Raw genomic sequence first — 19,123 nt, forward strand, 5'->3', positions numbered from 1 at the left:
AGTTGCCATTTGTCGTAGGAATTTTTATTAAAGGAACAACTGAAGGGAAAATAAAAGCCTTTGGCAAATATGGATTAATTAAAGATATGCAGCAAACTTCTTAAAAGCAAAATTATCAGCAAATTCATTGAGTTTCTTGATGAAGCACCAAAGCCTAACCACAGGCACCTGCACTTACCCATATATCAGGCAAATTAACTTTCAAAAGGAATTTAACAGAGTGATGCATAACATGTTATCCCATGAGTTTCAACTCTGCTAACAGCAAAAAGGATACAAGCTGCTAAGCAGTTTAAATCAATTGCGGTAAATATTATACTTTTGACTGAGATTTACAGTAAGAGGCCCCAGGGTCTAGTTTCACAACTATGCTGTTTCCATTACATATTAATAACTAGGTCTGCACAGCACAATAAGTTTCAGAGGGCTCAGAACTTGGAACTATAGTAAATGTTTAAGTGGATGGAAATAGAACACACAGGTTGATAAAATAAATAGACTCATGACAGATGAAATTTAACACAAAAGTGAATAAGAGACAAACACTAAACTGTACACATATAAAAAGATGATTGGGAGTGTTTCTGCAAACATATTTTTGGAATAGGACAGGACATTAATAAAATAGTTAATTAAGGATGCGAGCTTGGACATATAGCACAATAGCATAAACAGCAAAAATAAGCATAGGCCACCAGGCTCTTCAAGCCTGCCCCACAATTCCACATTGGCATTGGCCTCAACATTGGCCTCAACTCTCAACACTATTTCTCCATAACCCTTAGTTCCTCAATCTGTCAAATAGTTATTCATCTCTGGCTTAAATGTATCTCTACCAACATCAGAGGCACCTAATTTCAGAGATTCACAACCCTCAGAATGAGGCGGTGAGGTGAAGTAGCCTCACCAAAAAGACAATTATAAGGCACATTCCAAAACCAGTGTGATGTGACATTGGAAACAATATACAAATTCAAGAGGACATTGATCTCTCAAAGTTTAATGAACATTTTAATAAAGAAAAATCAAGTGTATAATATTCAGTTTTGTGCAAAGTAATGGAGAAAACCTTGCATCAGAATGAAGAGAGGAAGAGAGAGACTACTCCCACATGGAAAAGGCACGAGCAATTAGGTGGTTAGTAGTTGGGACATCTAGCAAATCTTGGCAGGCCAAGTGCAAGTGTTCATGTTTGGCCACATTGAGAGCACCAAATGTAGTAAGTAGATGAGGTTAGAGGATGTACGTGAATCTGTCTCACAAGGAAGGACTTTTGTAGTTCCTGGATGGTTGCGAGGGAAGAGATATAGGGATAGGTGTTGGATCTCTTGATGTTGCAGGGAAAAGTATCTGGGGAATGGGTGATGGTTTGGATGGGAAGGGATGAATGAACCATGGAGTTGTGGTGGGAGTAGTCAGTGCAGAAAGTGGTGGGGATGGGAAGATGCAAGTTGCATTGGGATCAAGTTGAAGGTAGCTGAAATGACAGAGAATTATGAGAATAGTGGGAATGTGTAGGAAAGAACTGCAGATGCTGGTTTAAATTGAGGGTAGACACAAAATGCTGGAGTAACTCAGTGGGTCAGGCAGCATCTCTGGAGAGAAGGAATGAGTGACGTTTCGGGTCACCCATTCCTTCTCTCCAGAAATGCTGCATGTCCCACTGAGTTACTCCAGAATAATGGGAATGATGAGAAGGCTGGTGAAATGAAAGGTAAGGATAGGGGAAATCTATCCTTGTTCTGTTTAGGGGGAAAGGGGAGCGAGAACAGAACCGCGGGACATGCGGGTGAGGGATCCATCTCGGATGTCCTGGAATGGAAAGTCTCATCTTGGGAGTAGATGCGGTACAGACAGACTAAAGCAAAGTAGGGCAAGGTGTTTTTGAGGCAGGGTGGGAGGAGATGTCATAGAAACATAGAAACATGGAAAATAGGTGCAGGAGTAGGCCATTCGGCCCTTCGAGCCTGCACCGCCATTCAATATGATCATGGCTGATCATCCAACTCAGTATCCTGTACCTGCCTTCTCTCCATACCCCCTGATCCCTCTAGCCACAAGGGTCACATCTAACTCCCTCTTAAATATAGCCAATGAACTGGCCTCAACTACCTTCTGTGCAGAGAATTCCAGAGATTCACCACTCTCTGTGTGAAAAATGTTTTTCTCATCTCGGTCCTAAAAGATTTCCCCTTATCCTTAAACTGTGACCTCTTGTTCTGGACTTCCTCAACATCGGGAACAATCTTCCTGCATCTAGCCTGTCCAACCCCTTAAGAATTTTGTAAGTTTCTATAAGATCCCCCCCTCAATCTTCTAAATTCTAGCAAGTACAAGCCGAGTCTATCCAGTCTTTCTTCATATGAAAGTCCTGACATCCCAGGAATCAGTCTGGTGAACCTTCTCTATACTCCCTCTATGGCAAGAATGTCTTTCCTCAGATTAGGAGACCAAAACTGTACGCAATACTCCAGGTGTGGTCTCACCAAGACCCTGTACAACTGCAGCAGAACCTCCCTGCTCCTATACTCAAATCATTTGCTATGAATGCTAAGATACCATTTGCTTTCTTCACTGCCTGCTGCACCTGCATGCCTACTTTCAATGACTGGTGTACCATGACAACCAGGTCTCGTTGCATCTCCCCTTTTCCTAATCGGCCACCATTCAGATAATAGTCTATTTTCCTGTTTTTGCCACCAATGTGGATAACCTCACATTTATCCACATTATACTGCATCTGCCATGCATTTGCCCACTCACCCAGCCTATCCAAGTCACCTTGCAGCCTCCTAGCATCCTCCTCACAGCTAACACTGCCCCCCAGCTTCGTGTCATCCGCAAACTTGGAGATGTTGCATTCAATTCCCTCGTCCAAATCATTAATATATATTGTAAATAGCTGGGGTCCCAGCACTGAGCCTTGCGGTACCCCACTAGTCACTGCCTGCCATTGTGAAAAGGACCCGTTTACTCCTACTCTTTGCTTCCTGTCTGCCAGCAAGTTTTCTATCCACATCAATACTGAACCCCCAATACCGTGTGCTTTAAGTTTGTATACTAATCTCTTATGTGGGACCTTGTCGAAAGCCTAACTGTGGGAGTCAGTGAGTTTACAACAGATAAATGAATGGATTGAAGAGCAAGATGTAGAGGATGTTCTATCAAGGTTAGAGGGACAGTTGGAGGAAAACTTAGAAGCAATTTTTTTTTAAATATCCAAGATAAAATCCATGCATTCATGTAAAGGAAGATTGCAAAATTTAATAAAGTGATGTCAGAATGTCTGCAGCATTCGGAAGGAGCTGGTAATTTGTGGAAGTGGAACCTGGGAAAAAGAACACAAGAGGATAGGACTGCTCGATGAACTTTTGCAACTATATAATTTTACCGGGCTGTGTGCAAAACACTGCATTTCACTGTACAATAGACAATAGGTGCAGGAGTAGGCCATTCGGCTCTTCGAGCCAGCACTGCCATTCACTGTGATCATGGCTGATCATCCACCTAAGTACTAGACAATAAAGCATCATTGAATCATACAAACACATAGCCATCGATTCACTCCATCAACAATGACTCACCGCCCAATTATTCAGTTATTGCCCATAAATAACTACAATATAGCCATAAATGCCTTTGCAGATCTAAATAAGAGAATCTTTCAGAATTTTTTGGGGAAGCTGCCAATAATTTATTGGTTGGTTAAAGTATTAAAAGATATCTAGGTTAGTGACAAGGTACCTTTGCCTCTTGAGCAAAGATCTGTAAATCACAATCACTGCATGAGAGATTTTTCTAATCTGCATTTGTGGTGGCTCACTGCCAAAGCTCAATGTAACAATCAACCCCTACTAAGTCTGTCTTTGCCAATTTTAAGAACTCAACAAATCTCAAATTAAAACAAAAACATATCAAAATTAGACACTGGAAATAGTCAGCTTGAGAAATGGTAATGCTCATAAGAAAAATGAATATGAATGTGGACCTTGATCCCATCTTTCCCAACGTAATCAGCAGATGAATTTCACCTTTTATCGATCACAGGTTTAACAACTGTGATTAAGGGTGTGCACTTTGATAATGACTTGCTTGTTTCATCATGTAATGTACAAACACAGATTAGCAACAGTAATAGGCCATTAAGACAGTCAATCCTGCTCTGCCTTTCACAAATTGATCTAAATGTAGCCAGAACTCTACTCTTCCCTACACGGTAACTTTGCTGTCTTGCCCATTAAATGCGTACCTATTTCATTCTGTAAAAGTATTCAAAGAAATATTCCCCCACCCTTGAGCAATAAATTTCATTAACCACAGATTTCTGAGAAAAAAAATTAGAGAATCAAGTATTTTATGGTCATGTACCAAAACGGAACAATGACATTCTAAATTGCAGCAGCAAACAGGTTTCTAAACACAATATTCAATAGATAATATAGCACACAAACTAAAAAAATCCAATAAATTAAAAATATAGTGCAAAACATAACCCGAGTCCAGAGTGCAGCCAAGGCAGTTGATAGTTTGGAGTTTAATTGGAGTTCGCAGTGTTCAATCGCCTGATGGCCAGATGGCAAGACCAGCAGGCCGTGGCCTGCAGAGGGAAGCCGCTGAGTTGGCCCCTGCTTGTTCTCTGCGGACCGGAGAATGGGAGAGGAGGATAGAGGGAGCCAGCAACGGTGGACGCAAATGCAGGGGCCAGTAAGAGAGTGAACCGAGGTCTTGGCTTCAGCCAATGTGAAGGTGGTCTGGCAGAGAGAGGTACAATGGTTTGCTGGACAATATAGATGGAAGTGAAGGATGGATGCCCTGCAGCAGCCTGAACTGGCCTGGATTGGGTTTTCAATCGATTTCTATGCATTTGTAACCCTTCACAATTTAGCTTCCTACCTACTTTTGTGTCATCAGCAAAATTAGCGACCATACCTTTGATGCCTTCGTTGAAGTCAATTATTTATGTTGCAAAATGTCTTCATGAATTCTTGCCAACAGAAATGGACACAATTATGTCTTTCCTCTACATCCGGTGGTCAACTAATCTTCTATTCATACCAAAATGTTATCGCCTGCACCATGAGCTTTTATTTTCTGAAAGAACCTTTGGTGTGGTACTTTATCAAATGTCATGAGGAAATCAAAGTATAGTACATCCACCATATCCTCTTTACCTACAACACATGTTACTTCCGTTTGAAAACTACCCACATGGAATACAAGGTTCTTTCCCTCCAGTTTGCAAGTGGTCTTGCTCTGGTGAAGGAAGAGGACCAGGACAGAAAATTCAGTATGGTAATGGGAGGGAGAGTTAAAGCGGTTAGCAACCAGGAGATCCAGCAGGCCTCGGCGGACCGAACGTAAGTGTTCAGCGAAATGGTTGCCGAGTGTACGCTTGGTCTCGCTGATTTGAAGCAACAACCTAATGGTATGAACTAAGGGGTTAGAAGGGAGAGATAAATCAGCCATGATTGAATGGCTGAGTAGGCTAGATGGGCTGAATGGCCTTATTCTGCCCCAATCACTTGTGACATTATGAACATTGAATTCTCAAATCTTAGGTAACTATCCTACAAAATAACATTTTTTTTCCCGCCCCTTCGAGCCAGCACCGCCATTCATTGTGATCATGGCTGATCGTCCCCAATCAATAACCCCTGCCTGCCTTCTCCCAATATCCCTTGATTCCACTAGACCCTAGAGCTCTATCTAACTCCCTCTTAAATCCATCCAGTATGTGGAGGGCACACATTCACAACTCTCTGGTGAAAACGTTTTTTCTCACCTCAGTCTTAAATGGCCTCCCCTTCATTCTAAGACTGTGGCCCCTAGTTCTGGACTCGTCCAACATTGGGAACATTTTTCCTGCATGTAGCTTGTACAGTCCTTTTATAATTTTATATGTTTCTATAAGATCCCCCCTCATCTTTCTAAACTCCAGTGAATACAAGCCTAGTCTTTTCAATCTTTCCTCATATGACAGTCCCGCCATCCCAGGGATCAATCTCGTGAACCTACGCTGCACTGCCTCAATCACAAGGATGTCCTTCCTCAAATTAGGAGACAAAAACTGTACACAATACTCCAGATGTGGTCTTACCAGAGCCCTATACAACTGCAGAAGAAATACAACTGTGGAAGATGTTGCAATTTGTTAAATAAACATGAATAATATGACTAGGTAAAAGATTGGTGTTGAAAAAGAGTGGGGTGCCTGGTGCAATTAAATAAGCCATGACTGACATTACACATGTCACATGTACAAGTTTAGCAGACAATTTCCTATTCATCACTACATCAATGTCCATTTACGAATTGCCAGAACTGATACTGACCCCATATAAGGCAGCACAATCAGACTTGTAATGAGAAGCACTATCCTTAGGATTGAACTGGGTGCCAGCACAAACGTCTTCTTCAAGGTCATCAGCCAGCCAGTTAGGTGCGCTCGTACAGTCACTGTACAAGAAAGAATGAGTGTTAATGACACAATGTGATGCACATCATTTTTAAAATTTCACTTTAGTTTCATGCAGTCAAAAATAAAATCTATTTCTGCAACACATTTAGAGGCTTGGATCAATGCTGGCGTATTCAAAACATAGAATACATGTTACAATCAAAATAAAGTGATGTGTACTGCTCTTTTTAGATAGGCCATATGTATTGTAGGATTAAGGGATTAAGAAACTGAAAACCTTTTGCAGAGAATAGGCAGTGATACAAAATCCCACTGTTTCTGATTGCTGAGAAATAGGAGAGGGAGAGCATGGGCAATGGGAAGAGAAAGAGAGTGCAGATATAGGTGCTGCGTCCCACAAAATTCTTAATTATACACTTTTGTAGAATGATTTATTCCAATTAATATCTTCTGTTCTTCCTGTAGTCACTGAAAATTCATCAGTAAACTGGGTATGATTGCTTTGGGGCAAATCCCACACAAATTACTGTATACAATTAGATAGTGACACAGAGTTTTGTGTGACAACATGTTTTCAGACAAACATTGCAATCAAAAGGAGCTTCCACATTAGAGTCAAAGCACTTAAGCACAAAGCTAAGTCTCCGGAAAGCCATGTGCTTCTTCCAATACATACGTGTTTTGTTATCCATCAAGGACCTCTACTTGAATGATTCCACGATGTATTATATACAATTTTATACAGCTACAATGTTTTGTACTGGAATGTACAAAGGATGTATTCAAGAGAGTTAGATGTAGCTCTTCGGACTAACGGAATCAAGGGATATGGGGAGGAAGCAGGAACGAGGTACTGATTTTGGATGAGCAGCTATGAACAGCTAATTGCCTCCGTTCAGAAAAAGGCCAGCTCCCCGTATAAAGTAATTGACATCATACCCCCTCAAAGTATACAGTTAATGGCAAGACCCATAAGAGTATTCATGTACACAAGGATCCTGTGGTCCAAGTCTACAGCTTCCTGCAAGTGGCAACACAAGTAGAGTCATGAAGTTATGTTGCAGCTTTATAAATCTGGTTAGGCCTCATTTGGAATATTGTTTACAATCTGGACACACCATTACAAGAATATGAAGGTGTTGGAGAGAGTGCAAAATGGTTTACCAGGATGCTGCCTGGATTATAAAGAGTTTGGCAAAACTGGGAATGAGGGGAGTGTCTGAGGTTGAGGGGAAACCTTATAACATGATGTAAAATTATGAGAGATGTAGAAAGTGTGGACAGTCAGAGCTTTTTTCCCCAGTGTGGAAATGTCAGGACATTGCTTTAAAGTGAGAGTAATAAGGTTTAAAGGAAATGTACAGGGCAGGTTTTTGTTTTAAACAGAGAGTGGTGGGTATGCGCTACTGGGGTTGTAGTGTAAGCAAAAACTATAGTGACATCTACAGATTTTTATATCGGCATATAGTTATGCAGGGAATGAAGCAAAACGGTTCAAATGCAGGCAGAGGAAATGAGTTTAACATGGCATCATGTTCGGTACAGACATCTTAGACTGAGAGGCCTGTTCCTGTGTAGTACAGTTTTCCACTCGTTCGCTTGTGTGTCAGACGATGTAGTTCGTTATTGGCTTCTGTCGCCATCCAACATGTTGACAGAATTGTCGCTCGACGTGTCACAGAGTGCATCGCGTCGTCACTACCAAGGATCGCCACGAGGAGGCTTCTGTCATGATCCCCGATCTGCTGCACATTCTTATCAACTCTCCCCAGATTTTCCTCTCACCAACAATAAGGGCAATATGCACTGGCAATTATCTCACAAACCTGCATGTCCTTGGAATGTGGGAGGAAACTGGAGCAACTGGGGGAAACGTACATGTTCACAGGAAGACACAAAGTGCTGGAGTAACTCAGTGGATCAGAGAGCACCTCTGGAGAACATGAATATGGGACATTTCTGGTCGAAACCCTTCTTCAGACTCACAAGAATATGCAAACTCAACACATCATCACCCATATTTATAACTGAGCCATGAGCTAAAGTCACAAGTACTGTAATCTTTGAAATTGTTTTCTCCACATAAAAATAGTTAAAACTTAACCATCTTTGTTTCTCATGGGGATTGCTGGGACTTCTTTGACATTTAATCGTCTTTTAACTTTCTATACCTCTTCATAAATGGAATTCTGAATGAACTTTCCGGATTGATGAGTTGTATGAGTACAGGGAGTTATTTAAATTTTCATTGTAACTTCTTCTTACAAAACACGATCACTTGTGTGGAAGCAGTTTAATGTCAATTAGGTCAGGATAGAAAGGGAGGTTTGGTGACCATATTTTACACTGTACAACCTTCACTATTGCTAAATTAAGGCACACATTTGAACCAATAAATGCATTTGGAAACACAGACAAAAATATAGGTGCAGGAGTAGGCCATTCGGCCCTTCGAGCCAGTACCGCCATTCAATATGATCATGGTTGATCATCGAAAATCAGTACCCCATTCCTGCTATTTCCCCATATCCCTTGATTTCTTTAGACATAAGAGCTAAATCTAACTCCCTCTTGAAATCTAACTCTCTTTTGTTGGCATTTCTGCAAAATAAAGTGGCAGTGAGGATATCTCTTAGTCAATTAATAACAACAGCTCTTGAATGTTGAGTCATTACTTTAAAAAAAAAGCTTCATACCTGGGAAAGGGAAGAAAGAAAAGATTCGCAGTGGAATCACGCAGAGCTCAGCAAAAGCAAAATTCACACCTATCAGGTTAACCAGAATTTTCTCCGACAGATGTGGAGTCCAGAACACTACAAAGCACAACTGTGAAAATAGGAGAAATTTAAGTTAGAAACCAGCACAATCCAGGTAAACAGTTGAACACTGATGTCTGACCACAAAATAGCCAATAGATTCAGAACCACAGCTTGAACTGCTGGGTTACAGTCAAAGATGTCAACGTCACTCTTAAGATATTACACGGAGCAGAACGTTCTTCAGAAAGTAGTACTATTCTGGCTATGATATTCAGATACACACCCAGTGGTGCAAGGTCATGATAAATCCAGAGATTGTTTTGACATTCAATTAAAAAAATATGCTTTTAGCTATAGGAACTATACAAGATCACATTTGCAAAGCCAGAAATACAAGCAAGATATCGAGTTCATCCTTAAAACTTTGAAAGATTCTAAGAAGTGAGCAAAAAACAAAGCTCTGGAGGATCTCAGTGGGTCACGCAGCATATGTGGAGGGTATGAATAGACGATGTTTCAGGTTGAGACCTTTCAGATGATCAGGCTGGATTGTCCATACCCTCCACAGATATTGCCTGAGGCACTGAGCATCTGCAGTCTTATATGCCTCCTCTGATTATGAAATAGAGCTAATAAATGCTTTTAATGTAGAGAAATTTGTAAATCAAGAAGAATCAGCTTTAAATCTAAAGTGAAAATTTACCACTTCTCTGATGTGGCTGGCTCTTGCAGTAAACTATTCTGAACACACTCCAGAAATTCACTCTTTTTCAGATTTGAGCAAATCTGCTCATCAGTCTTCATAAAGGTTAAAAATTCTTATTGAAATCTTAGCTACATGCTTATCTGATTTTAGCATTTAATCATTTTATCACTTTCCTCCATTAATAGGAGCCCTTCCCTGCAATTTGCAATGATTTTTTTTAATTCTGCTCATGTATTCCCTGCCCAGTTTCCTCCGTATAAGCTTTCTCAACATTGAAGTGATTTTCTATGTTATTAAGACTAATTATCTCTTCAACCATTTCTTTACCTCGCCTGTACACTTAAACTTTATATTTGACTTCCAGTAACGTCATTACAAATTCCTGCCATCACTGTGCGTGCGACTTGAGAGGCTACGGGGGGGGGGGGGGGGGATTAAAATGCAGGTTTTTATTGGTTGTCAGGGAGGGATTCCCTCGTACGACAAGCCTATGAAGACATTTTGTTCTGTCAACCCGTTCGCGATTTTTGTTTTAAAATGTTGCTTGACTATTGAATCGCTGGATGAAAGTCGGGTCCAACTTCAACGCCTTCAAAATCACGGATTGAAAGTTCAGGACAAAACAAAAGGTATTTACTATAGGACGCTTATTTAACATCTTATCGAGTTGTTGGTATCATTTAATTTTAATCTGATGATGCGAAATATGTAATTTAGGCCCAATATCGGCTGAATCTTGCCTGCCAGCTGTGAGTGTGAGCAAAATCATGGCGATGGCCACAATCCGATCTCTGTATCACAATCCACAAACATCCACTCTCAAGAAAATCAATTCATTATTTTTTGCACAATCATGTCATAAGTACATCTAGATTATCTATATTTTGTGTTATTGTCTTTCCATGATCAATATTTTCATACTAAATATCTGACTAAAAACTTCCACAGTACATAACTTCCACAACTCATTCCTTTTGCCTCACTGCTCCGGTCTTTTCACCTTTGGCTTTTGTCCAACCATCTGCCCAACAACCCCCCCCCCCCCCCCCCCCCCCCCCCCACAACATATTACTTGCCAGGCTTTGCCCTGCCCTTCCTCACCCAGCTTTCTTTCCTCTACCTACCCCAAACCCCCACACAATTACTTTGAAAACCCAAAACATCATCCATCCATGTTCTCCAGATATGCTGCCTAAACTGTGGAGTTACTCCAGCACTTTGTCTTTTTTTTGTATACCAGCGTCTGCAATTCCTTGTTTCTACCAACATTTAAGAGCCATCGGGAGTCAGTTAATCAAATAATATACCTCGCAGAGAGATGAAAATCTGACAATTTAGAGGGCTCCGTTATATATTTTTTCCCCCAGAGGAAAATCTTATATCAGTATTAGAGGTTCAGGCTTGGTTTCGTGACTGCAAAATATAGGTACATCTGGAAAACAGTGTTTTCAAATGAAGCAAGAATCTTAAATGTTTTTAAAAAGCACTGATCACCAACCAATGAGGTTCAGTAAAGAAAATATCGAGTTTTAACCACCCTTAGTGCAATGTCTCCTAATATCATCCTAATGGGGGATTTTAATGTTCATTTTGATAACATTGACAATATGTTTACTAAAGATTTTAAAGAAATGTTAGATTGCTTCAACCTAACACAATATGTCAATTTTACAACCCACACCATGGGCCATATCCTTGACCTGGTTTGTTGTTCCAGCATTATGCTATATAACATCACCTCTGCTGAACTACCCATCTCAGACCATAAAGCTGTATTATTCTACACCAACCTACCGCGCAGTAAATCAAGGGTGCATTGCATCATGTCATACTGCAACATGTTAACCCAGAAGATCTCAGCAGTTTAATTACCTCGAACCCTGTTCCTGTTCCAACCCGCTCACTCTCGGATCTAATGGACTACTACAACAACACTTTATCTTCTGCACTGATTCTTTAGCCCCTCTGAAAACACGGGTTGTTTCATTTTCCCATACTGCTCCCTGGTACACACCTGAACTACGTCAGCTCAACATCAACATCTGCCAACATCATGCAGACCAAATTACCATCAATAAGCACAATGAAACTGTCCCCATCCATTGGCCTATGTGACTTCAGGCTTCCAACTGAAAACCATTTTTATGAACTTATTACTAAGTCCAATAACTCCACATGTCACCTGGATCCAATCCACACGCCTAGTTAAAGCATGCCTTCCTTTTATCATTTCCCTGATAACCTCCATTATTAACTCCTCTCTGTCCAATGGTATAGTTCCCTCTTCACTGAAAGTTGCCATAATCAGACAAACCTTGAAAAAACCTGGTTTGGACTCTAGTGACCAAAACAACTACGGGCCTATTTCCAACTTACCATTCATCTCCAAAATTCTTGAGAGGGTAGTTTCATCTCAACTCCAGACCTACCTTGCAAACAATAATATCTTTGAACAATTCCAATCCGGCTTCCGCCCCAAACATAGCACCGAAACAGCCCTGGTTAAGATCACCAAGATCCTCTGTAATCACCTGATTACGGTCTACTCTCCATCCTTATCCTCCTTGACCTCACCGCAGCCTTTGATACCATATCCCATCAGATCCTCATGGATCGTCTGGCTAGCATTGGAGTCTGTGGCACTGTGTATCAGTGGTTGGCCTCCTACCTTGCAGATAGGACACATTTTATACAATTCAGAATTACCGGTCAGGGAGTTCCATAGTTCACCACGGAGTTCCACAGGGTTCAGTGTTAATAACCACATAACCATATAACAATTACAGCACGGAAACAGGCCATCTCGGCCCTACAAGTCCGTGCCGAACAATTATTTTCCCTTAGTCCCACCTGCCTGCACTCATACCATAACCCTCCATTCCCTTCTCATCCATATGCCTATCCAATTTATTTTTAAATGATACCAACGAACCTGCCTCCACCACTTCCACTGGAAGCTCATTCCACACCGCTACCACTCTCTGAGTAAAGAAGTTCCCCCTCATGTTACCCCTAAAACTTCTGTCCCTTAATTCTGAAGTCATGTCCTCTTGTTTGAATCTTCCCTATTCTCAAAGGGAAAAGCTTGTCCACATCAACTCTGTCTATCCCTCTCATCATTTTAAAGACCCCTATCAAGTCCCCCCTTAACCTTCTGCGCTCCAGAGAATAAAGACCTAACTTATTCAACCTTTCTTTGTAACTTAGTTGTTGAAACCCAGGCAACATTCTAGTAAATCTCCTCTGTACTCTCTCTATTTTGTTGACATCCTTCCTATAATTGGGCGACCAAAATTGTACACCATACTCCAGATTTGGTCTCACCAATGCCTTGTACAATTTTAACATTACATCCCAGCTTCTATACTCAATGCTCTGATTTATAAAGGCTAGCATACCAAAAGCTTTCTTTACCACCCTATCTATATGAGATTCCACCTTCAAGGAACTATGCACGGTTATTCCCAGATCCCTCTGTTCAACTGCATTCTTCAATTCCCTACCATTTACCATGTACGTCCTATTTTGATTTGTCCTGCCAAGGTGTAGCACCTCACATTTATCAGCATTAAACTCCATCTGCCATCTTTCAGCCCATTCTTCCAAATGGCCTAAATCACTCTGTAGACTTTGGAAATCCTCTTCATTATCCACAACACCCCCTATCTTGGTATCATCTGCATACTTACTAATCCAATTTACCACACCTTCATCCAGATCATTGATGTACATGACAAACAACAAAGGACCCAACACAGATCCCTGAGGCACCCCACTAGTCACCTGCCTCCAACCCGACAAACAGCCATCCACCATTACCCTCTGGCGACTCTGGAGTGTTGGGGCCACTCCTGTTCATTATCTACCTCCTCCCTCTTGGCAACACTTTTCGGCACCATGGTATTCATTTTCATTGTTATGCTGATGATACACAGCTTTATGTGTCCACCAAGCCCATTTCTACTGTTCCCTCCAGTACTCTCACTGCCTGTCTCCATGATATACAGATATGGATGACAAACAACTACCCAAAGCTCAACAGCAGTAAAACTGAGCTACTCCTCATTGGCTCTAAATCTACACTCTCAAAAACCAATATCTGTTCACTCCCCATCGCTGAAGCCATCATACCAGTCTCCACACAGGTTAAGTGCCTTTGTGTTATCTTGGACAGTACCCTTTCTTTCTCCAGTCATATAAACAATGTCTCCCGGATTGCCTTTTTCCATCCACAAAACATCTCCAGACTACACCCTGCTTTAACACAACACTCCACGGAAGTTCTAGTCAATGCTTTAGTCACATCACGCATTGATTATTGCAATGCGACCCTGGCAGGCATCCCCTACAAACGTATTAATCGTCTTCAACTCATCCAGAACTCTGCAGCATGGATTATCACATGTTCAAAGTCCACTGATCTTGTCACACCCCTGTTGATTCAATTACACTGTCTCCCTGTGTCACAAAGGATTAACTTTAAAATTGTATTATTAATATTTAAAGCGCTTCATAACCTTTCCCCAGTTTATCTCCCAGACTTACACCCCCTCCCGCTCCCTGTGGTCTTCATCAGCAGGTTTACTGGAAATACCACCCATCAAACTCAGCACAATGGGTCCCAGGGCCTTCTCCCACGCTGCACCTAAACTTCAGAATTCACTATCCCCTCACATACACATACTGGACTCCATGGCAGAATTCAAAACTGTTCTTAAAACCCATCTTTTTAAGCTAGCTTACTCATTTTAACTGCAACAACTTCATCTTATTTTATATCAATCTTAACTCGTTGTGCTATGCTTTGTTGCTTATTGTATGTTTTATTGTTGATTTTTTAATTACTGTTGCTTTGTTGCTTATTGTATGTTTATTACTGATATTATGTGATTTAAGGTGACCTTGAGTCTTGAAAGGCACCATTAAATGTATTATTATTATTAAATAGTTATAAGATCATAAAATTAGTCTTTGCAATGAAATAGAAAACAAATCATTATTTAGAGTCAACGTTCCAATTACTTGTGGCTGAAGATCAGTAAGTGTTACAGAGGAGAAATGACACCTTCACATGATTACTGCCTGCAGAGCTTGGTCAGCCCAGAGCCTGCCATGTACCACTTAACGGGTTTGTATTTTTAACTTCAGGAAGATTTGCTGGATTACAATAACGAGTTTACCATTGTTTGCAGAGGATTGTATACCTAATACACCAATCAAAAGATGTGCTTTTGATTTTAAAAACAGGATTCTAAATGGAACATATTCTGCAATTCTCCATCATTTCCCCAGTCATAACCACAAATCAGGAACAGATCATTCCTGGCACATTTCAAACCTTGCCAAAGCCCTTGCATCGCCATAGTTCATGCATCAATCAAGCCCAAGGCCACCTCTCACAGATCCATTCGGATCTAGTCATGGTTCTGCCCTTTGGATGGAACATTATAATTTCCTGAAAACCTGCAATGTTTATTCAATTCCAACCAAGACCCAAACCAACTAAAGTTTACAGTGGAAGCCCAGTACCTCAACAATCCTTGAGGTTCAATCCTCATGCAACCATTTAGGAAACTTGCTGTGAAACATCAACGTTAGAAGTGGTACTAAGGTCTGTTTGTTGCTTTTCTAAATCCAATATCACCACTGTAAAAGCCGCAGCAATTTAATTTTATTAAGTACTCAAAGCTTGCTTTGCCCAAGTGTAATTCTTGTGCTTGCATCATGGCCACTGTTGACTAAATGTGTCCTGGTTTCAGTTAGTTTATTATTGCTCCCTGTATTAATATTAATGCTATGTTATCAACAAAATACATAGTTTAGATGTTTTTTCTTGGCAACTTTTCATTATTCTGTCTTTATATTTGACCTTTCAGCCTTTACAACTCCAACAATACAAGCATACTAACAATTATTTATCTTCTCAACTGCTAATACAATCTGGTGTTTCCATTCTGACTTTCAACTCTCCTTCACAGATCTAATCAGCCTCTATCAAAGCTAATATTGAGTAATCGAAACCCTTCCCTCCAGAAGAAGTGTATTGTATAGAACCTGACGTGTACTGGCTATCGCACTGATGCACTGGGACCCCAGGGGTCCTTGTATGGTTCATGAGGATTTCCTGATGCTCTCTTTCCAGGAACTGAATTTATTCTTCCTCTTACTATTTGTTTCAACCTGAACCATAACATTTTGCGGATTCTTTCCAAAGGCCCATACTTTATTCACCGCTGGACCCTGAACGTGAGAGAGTAATTAGGGCACAAATTTACTATTGCAATTGTTTTTTCCTTTTGTTTCTGAGTTGCTGTACTATGCACCCTCTTATATATTTTTTTTCAGGTGCTGTTTTCCTTTGATAGTAACTACAATTAACCCATTATCTTTGACATTGCACATCAATAGTCACCACCGCCAGGCCAACTTCCAGATATAATCTTTACATTCTTTGTTTCCTGTTAAAGGTCTTATCTCTTCGTCCAAATAACAAAGACTAAAGAACTCATTATGAGTGAAATTATTATGGAAATTTATTATTCCAGTGAAACTCAGCACAAGCTTATAAAACATCTTGTTTTACAGCTGTGTACATTACAATGCACTGGACTCAACACCGAGTTCAGATCATCTTTTTGTATTACATTCCCATTCTCTTGATCTTTCCAGTAATTTCAGTTATTCAACCATTTCCATTTTATGTCTCCAAGATGACTTTTTGTTATTCTTTATTCCACTTATCACCTTTGCTGCTCCACTATTGTCCTTTTTGCCATTGAATCTCCTGCCCTCCACTTGATCATTGCCTTGTCATGCATTCTTTACATCCCCTCCTCATGAACAAGCCAGGGGTCACTTAGTTTATCTTTGACTCATCAGCTCAACAGCAAAGTGATACATTCCATCATGTGATCAAAGTCATACATTCCATCATGTGATCAAATCCCGCCTACTTAGCAGATTTAGAGAATGGTAACTTCCTACAGTGATGCAGGCCTGTCATGCTTGTGCTAGCTGTTTGATAAAGCTTTCCAACTATGAGAACATTAGAAGTTGAGCAACAGAAGTGGCATAGAAACATAGAAAATAGGTGCAGGAGTAGGCCATTCGGCCCTTCGAGCCTGCACTGCCATTCAGTTTCAATCTACATACATGCTGGCTGATCCGCTCAATTTTACATTTTAATTTTGGAAACATTCCCTCTCTTTTCATCAAGGACATGAGTATGAATGGTGAATAATTGCGATCTAGTACTGATTCATAATGAACCATATTATTAAGTCTACTAATCTGATAATAACCCTACATTCTCCAGCATTTTTGTCTACCTTCGATTGTTCCAGCATCTGCAGTTCCTTCTTAAACATAACCCTACATTCCATCTGTTTTCTATGCCATAACAAATCCTTTATCCATGCTAATACGTTACCCCATCCCGAGATCCCTTATTGTCCGGTGACTGCGTGTTGAGGGGACGGGGCCTGATGGGTCCCACTTGGTCTAGTTCTAAATTAAAAAATGTTTTATTTGCGTCTTTTGCCAGTTGCCTGAAATCTATATGCTTTGATTACAACAGAACTTCTTTGTTTTTGTCAAGCGATTCATTATTTTATCATTTTTGCCGAATCTTCTCTCAGCCTTATCTGGTCCAAGGAGACTGCCCAGCCTTTCCTTTCTTGCCACAGAAAGATTATCTCTCACACCTTACAGTAAATAGCTGCACAATCTCCAAAAACATTGAATTCTTTCCAAAGAGCACTTTGCTTTTTATTGTTTACTATATTTATAAATTTTATTTGTCTGAAATCTTATAGATTATGGCCTGGTAATCCCTCTGGAGAGAAGGAATGGGTGACGTTTCGGGTCGAGACCCTTCTTCAGACTTGTTCAGTCTGAAGAAAGGTCTCGACCCGAAACATCGTCCATTCCTTCTCTCCAGAGATGCTGCCTCACCTGCTGAATTACTCCAGCAACTTGTGTTATCCAAGTTGATTGGGCAAGGCAAGGCAAGGCAAGGCAAGGCAAGGCAAGGCAAGGCAAGGCAAGGCAAGGCAAGGCAAGGCAAGGCAAGGCAAGGCAAGGCAAGTTTATTTGTATAGCACCTTTCAACAACAAGGTAATTCAAAGTGCTTTACATAAAACATTATAAGCATTGGAAAGAAACACATATGAAATGACATTTAGATGTAAAACGATTATTAGATTATTCAGATAAAATAATTACAAAATTAAAAGCAATCAAATAAAATATTTAAAATAGAATAAAACCAGGAATAAAAGTTACAGTGCAATATAGGTAATTAATAAATTGTATTGTTTACTGAAAGGCAGCGGCAAACAGAAAAGTCTTCAGTCTAGATTTAGTTGGCGGCGCGAGTCACCCGTTGCAGCGGCCCCTACAGCCTGTCTGTCTTTTTTTTATTTTTTGTCTAGTTAAATGTAGTGTTTGGTGTTTTTTAATACTGGTTTTAAATGTGTATATGTGGGGGGCGGGGGGGGGGGGGGGGCCGGGGGAAACTGTTTAAATCTCTTTCCTGTCTGGGAGACCCGACCTTTTCCCTGTCGGGTCTCCGTTGTCGTTGGGGCCTAGCACCGTGGAGCGGCCTTCAACCTGAACGACCCGGGGGCTCGGGAGACTGCGGATCTGCGGACTACTCACCATCGTGGGGCTGGCCGGCCTCGGAACGTGGAGAGCGGTGGTGACTCGCTGCTGCGACTCGACTCCTGGGGCTCGGAGGCTCCAGCAATGCAGCTGCAGGTCCGGTGAACTGGGACATCGGGAGCTCACGGGTTCGGGGGGAGAGAGAGACCGCTTTCCGTAGCACCCGCAACGCGACTTCTCCAGCCCGTGTCGCGGGGTTGGAACGACCCGGAGCGGGGACGTACATCGCCCGGCACGGCTTCATGGACGTGGGACATGCCAGCGCCTGCCGGGGGCTCCAACTTCGAGACTTTTAGACCGGGAGCGGGGCCGTAAATCGCCCGGCACAGCCTAAAATGGCCGTGGGACTTATCATCGCCCGCCTGGGGCTTGGACATCGGGAGAAACATGGAGAACAGGGGAGAGAAAAGACTTTGCCTTCCATCACAGTGGGTTCAGTGATGGATGTTTGTGTGAACTAAATTGTGGGTATGTCTAGGAATTGTCTTTGTTTGTATGGCTGTGGAAACAGAATTTCGTTTGAGCCTCACTGAGGCTCAAATGACAATAAAAATTGTATTGTATTGTAAAAGAGCTGA

General features: G+C 41.2%; 1 protein-coding gene across 1 annotated transcript in view; it reads right to left on the reverse strand.

Annotated features, from left to right (window-relative positions):
* The window catches only part of ankh (ANKH inorganic pyrophosphate transport regulator), a 111,571-nt gene that overhangs the window by 8,525 nt on the left and 83,923 nt on the right, over nt 1-19,123 (reverse strand). The window contains exons 9-10 of the mRNA XM_033048509.1: nt 9,115-9,244; nt 6,333-6,456 (exon numbers count right to left, since the gene is read on the reverse strand). Coding sequence (XP_032904400.1) covers nt 6,333-6,456; nt 9,115-9,244 — 254 coding nt within the window. The remainder of the gene's footprint in view (nt 1-6,332; nt 6,457-9,114; nt 9,245-19,123) is intronic.

Source organism: Amblyraja radiata, chromosome 2 (genome assembly GCF_010909765.2).
Source record: "Amblyraja radiata isolate CabotCenter1 chromosome 2, sAmbRad1.1.pri, whole genome shotgun sequence".
Lineage (NCBI taxonomy): Eukaryota > Metazoa > Chordata > Chondrichthyes > Rajiformes > Rajidae > Amblyraja > Amblyraja radiata.